This window comes from Portunus trituberculatus, chromosome 20 (genome assembly GCF_017591435.1).
Source record: "Portunus trituberculatus isolate SZX2019 chromosome 20, ASM1759143v1, whole genome shotgun sequence".
NCBI classification, from domain to species: Eukaryota; Metazoa; Arthropoda; class Malacostraca; order Decapoda; family Portunidae; genus Portunus; species Portunus trituberculatus.
This window is the reverse complement of record NC_059274.1, coordinates 8,810,025-8,815,024: the sequence shown is the minus strand read 5'-3', so window position 1 is coordinate 8,815,024 and position 5,000 is coordinate 8,810,025. Positions and strand designations below refer to the sequence as shown.

The window sequence follows — 5,000 nt, the reverse complement described above, 5'->3', positions numbered from 1 at the left end:
ATGTAAAGCCAGCTATGACTCAGCATTATCACCCTGATTACCGAGTCTATCACACCCACCAGTTCCTTTGCATCTCTCTCTTTCATTCTTCCTTTATCAAACCTGTACTCACAAGTCCTTCTCATATATCGTGACGTAACAAAACCTGCCACTCCACTCGACAGATTTAAAACAGTCCATCCTTTTTAGTACCATGCTGCATTTTCATATTTATTCTGCTTGCTATTTGGCAATTTTATGGAGCATCAGAAACTCGTGTGGGAATTAAAACAGTGAAGACTCTGGCCAGTAATCTTCCGACCTCCCTAAATCCTTCCTAAGTAAATAAAATGGTCTAATAGTACCCAAAACTCATGGTAAAAATGCATCCCAGTACTGAAGGGATTAACATCAACAACAAATCTGCTGCTGTACATTCTCCCTCTTAAAACTTTACCATCACGTAATTCGCGTAAAAAAAAAAGACACATGGCAAAAACTTTACCATCACGTAAGTCGCATACAAAAAAAAAAGAAAAAGAGAAAAAAGACTAACCTACAGAATACAATAACGACAGCGATTTAAGAACCTACACTTCCGTAAACACACATGAAGATAATTTAGAACGAGGTATGCTTTGATTCACTCTTATAATTACCGTCACGTAAGTCACACACAAAAAAAAAAAAATACACATGGCTAACCTACATGATACAACAACAATGATTTAACAACCTACACTTACCTAAACACTCATAAAGACAATCTAGGACGAGGTATGTTTTGACTGACGAACCACGCATCGCTTCGAGGGTCGCGGTGAACTGGTACGGGGTCTGAGCGAACTGATTGCTCTGGAGAGCCGCGATGTGGAGGCAGTAGTCCAGGTGCAGGGACCTGAAGTTCTGAGGGATGCTCCTGCTCCACTCTTACTTGGCTGTCTGACGGAAGCCTATATATTCCCTGGAAGACGAGAGGAGAGGTGGTTCAGTGGTTCAGTAGATCAAAATAGGGATAGTTATGTGGTTGGTTAGTGACTAATAGAGGTATGGATATCTACATAAAAAGATTGACAGATAGATAGAGACTGAGATAAAAAAAAAAGTTTGTGCAATATTTTTGTGAATCTATCGTTATTTTTTTCTATTTCATCCTCCTCCTCCTCCTCCTCTTCCTCCTCCTCCTCCTCCTCCTCCTCCTCCTCCTCCTCCTCCTCCTCCTCCTCCTCCTCCTCCTCCTCCTCCTCCTCCTCCTCCTCCTCCTCCTCCTCCTCCTTTTCCTCTCTCTACTTCTACTACTACTACTACTACTACTACTACTACTACTACTACTACTACTACTACTACTACTACTACTACTACTACTACTACTACTACTACTACTACTACTACTACTACTACTTCCACTACTACTACTACTACTACTACTACTCGTGCAGCACCCCACGATAAAGATAACAGTATCATAAGTAATGTTTTTCATTTATTTATCACGAGTATATAATCACCATCGTTATCATCGCCATCACTATCATTACCTTCTATAAATTTATCCTATACACAGGTGGCTGAGAAAATTTATCCTATATACAGGTGGCTGAGAGAGAGAGAGAGAGAGAGAGAGAGAGAGAGAGAGAGAGAGAGAGAGAGTCATACATTTTTCATTTAGGCCATATTATTTTTTGTCATTTTTTAAACTGTCACAGTTTTCAAATAAGGTGAACTTCATCTATTTTTTCATGCTTTTCATTAGAAATTTTCCATTTTTTCCATTTGATCATCTGGAATAGACTAAACAAATCTGTGGATTGGAATAAATCTGGACGTATGTTAACCCTACTTTACTTGACCAAATCTAAGCTAACCTAACCTACTAGTAACCTAACCTAACCTACCCAACCTTACCTAAACAAACCTAACCTAACCTTACTAATCCAACCTTACGTAACCTTACTTAACCTAACTAACTTTACCTAACCTAACTTAACTTAAGCTATAAAGAGAGGCATTTCGAAGCGCCTGTAGTCTTATCATGTTTCTCTTTAGCATCTTTTCTTCTATTCTATTCAGGAAAAATGACAAATGAGATAGTTAAGGGAAGAAAGAAAAAAATAACATGATTAGATGGAGTAAAAACGTGGCGATTATGCAGCCATATCATACACTTAAACTCTTATCGTTTGTACATCTTTTAGTGTATAGCATATCTCTCTCTCTCTCTCTCTCTCTCTCTCTCTCTCGTAACTGCTGGATAAAACTAAAAGGAGTTCTTTGTTTAATCCAGACATAGTAATCAGATTTTATTGCAAAGGACGGAGGAAATATTACACTACTATTGTGTGTGTGTGTGTGTGTGTGTGTGTGTGTGTGTGTGTATATGTGTAATTCACCTCGGTCGTCTGCTGGTCACCCAGCCAGACTTCCCAATTACGGAGCGAGCTCAGAGCTCATAGATCGATCTTCAGGTAGGACTGAGACCACAACACACTCCACACACCGGGAAAGCGAGGCCACAACCCCTCGAGTTACATCCCGTACCTATTTACTGCTAGGTGAACAGGAGCCACGCATTAAGAGGCTTGCTCATTTGCCTCGCTGCTCCCGGGACTCGAACCAGGCCCTCTCGATTGTGAGTCGAGCGTGCTAACTACTACACTGTGTGTGTGTGTGTGTGTGTGTGTGTGTGTGTGTGTGTGTGTGTGTGTGTGTGTGTGTGTGTGTGTGTATACGTTTGATCACCTGCGAAGGATAATGGTGGCGTTTAATCCACGTATTTTCTTATCAGCACAGATTTTTTGTCAGGTGTGAATTAATCCCTTTATCCTACTCTCTTCATCTTCCTCCTCCTCGTCTTCCTCCTCCTGCTATAAATTTCGTAACAAGTAGTGATATAGAGAGAGAGGAGAGAGAGAGAGAGAGAGAGACTTCTAACACACACACACACACACACACACACACACACACACACACACACACACACACACACACACACACACACACACACACACAGAGAGAGAGAACACTTCCAATACTCACTTACTCCCTCACTAATATTTGACCTGCGTGACAATGAGCTAATGTTAAATAAGATTAGCAGGTGTCAAGGGAGGAGGAAAAGGGGGAGGCGGCTATGTGCTGTGTGCGTGTCCCATATTCTGAAACACTTCCGCCCCATACCTTCACTATTTTCAAAGGGCTCTAGTTGATGGGACATAAGTTTTTAAGGATTCTTCTGTAATTCTGGCGACATATTAACAAGTTTTCTGCATTATGAACAGGACAAAATACTATTTAGAACTCGTCTAATCGTCTCTGGTCTTTGAAAATGGTCGTAGTGAGAGAGGGAAGTGTTTATGTCTATATCACCATTGGACTTTGATATGTCACCAGTTTTTATCACACGCCTGCTTCCCACGCCAGTGTTGAGAAGAGGATTAGGATAAATGAAGGATAAGATAAATGAAGATATAGTAGAATTATTGAATGAAAAATTTTCTTCAGTATTTACTAGGGAAAGAATAGGAAATCCTGTTACAAACAGTGCGACGAGTAGTTTAAGAACTTTAGAACCGGGAATTATTAGGAAATCTATTCTTGAACTAGACGATAGGAAAGCTAGTGGTCCTGATGAGCTACATGCCAGAGTACTTAGGGAGGGTGTAGACAGTATTTCTGAAGCACTTAAGTTAATCTTTGAAAGATCACTTAAGTTTGCTGAGATACCTCAGGACTGGAAGTTAGCTAATGTTACTCCAATATTTAAAAAAGGTAGGAAGGATGATGCGAATAATTATAGACCGATCAGTTTAACTAGTATAGTATGTAAGATACTAGAGAAAATCATTAAGGGTAGTATTTGGGAGCATTTAAATGAGAATAGATTAATTAGAGATACCCAACATGGCTTTAGATCAGGGAGGTCCTGTCTTACAAATTTGCTCGATATCTTAGAATATATTACCAAGGAGTTAGATGATGGAAATAGCATAGATGTTATATATCTAGATTTTAGCAAGGCGTTTGATAAGGTACCGCATAGGAGGCTAGTGTACAAATTGAGACTACATGGGATAGGGGGTAGGTTAGTTGATTGGATTAGTGAATGGCTTTCTGATAGGAAACAGAGAGTAGTATTAAATGGGGCAATGTCTGAGTGGAAGGAAGTGGTTAGTGGGGTACCCCAAGGATCAGTGCTAGGACCTCTTCTTTTCTTGGTGTACATTAACGATTTAGATATAGGAATTAGTAGCAAAGTATCAAAGTTTGCAGATGATACTAAGATAGCATGTGCAGTACAGGGTGAAAAGGACAATTACAGAATACAACGAGACCTGGACAGGCTGATAGCATGGGCAGACAGGTGGCAGATGGAGTTTAATTCTAAAAGTGTCAGGTTATGCATTTAGGTAAAGACAACACAAACTTTAACTATGAGATGGAGGGATGTTGGCTAGAGGCAGTAGAGGAAGGAAAGGATTTAGGAGTAGTGATAGACAGGACTATGAAATTTTCAAAGCAATGTTTAGAAGCAAGAAATAGGGCAAATAGGATCCTGGGTTTTATAAATAGAAATGTTAGTTATAAAAGTAAGGAAGTGGTGCGTAGCTTATATAATTCCTATGTTAGGCCCCATTTAGAGTATTGCATACAGGCCTGGTCACCCCATTATAGGCAGGATATCAACATGTTAGAAGCAGTTCAGAGAAGAGCAACTAGGATGATACCAGCATTAAAGCGCCTGGAGTATAGAGATAGATTAAAGGAATTAAACATGTTTTCATTTGAGAGGAGATGTATAAGAGGGATATGATAGAGTTATTTAAAATGTTCTCAGATACAAACTACATAGATGTGAGATCTTTCTTTACCTTAGAGGAGGGAAGTAGGACTAGAAATCATGGCAGGAAGATTAGAAAGCAAGGCTGCAGGTTAGATATAAGAAAATATTTCTTTAGTCATAGGGTGGTAGACTTCTGGAATGCATTGCCAGAGAGGGTTGTAAATAGCACTAGTTTGACAAT

At 39.7% G+C, this 5,000-nt stretch overlaps 1 protein-coding gene across 1 annotated transcript in view; it reads right to left on the bottom strand.

Moving 5' to 3' along the window:
• LOC123506781 overlaps positions 1-5,000 on the bottom strand; it is a gene marked incomplete at its 5' end in the record, with an annotated part of 18,030 nt that overhangs the window by 637 nt on the left and 12,393 nt on the right. Inside the window, 1 exon segment of the mRNA XM_045259118.1 lies at positions 1-943. This exon segment is cut by the window's left edge and continues 637 nt beyond it. Within this exon segment, the coding sequence (XP_045115053.1) occupies positions 734-943 (210 nt within the window). The 3' untranslated portion in view covers positions 1-733.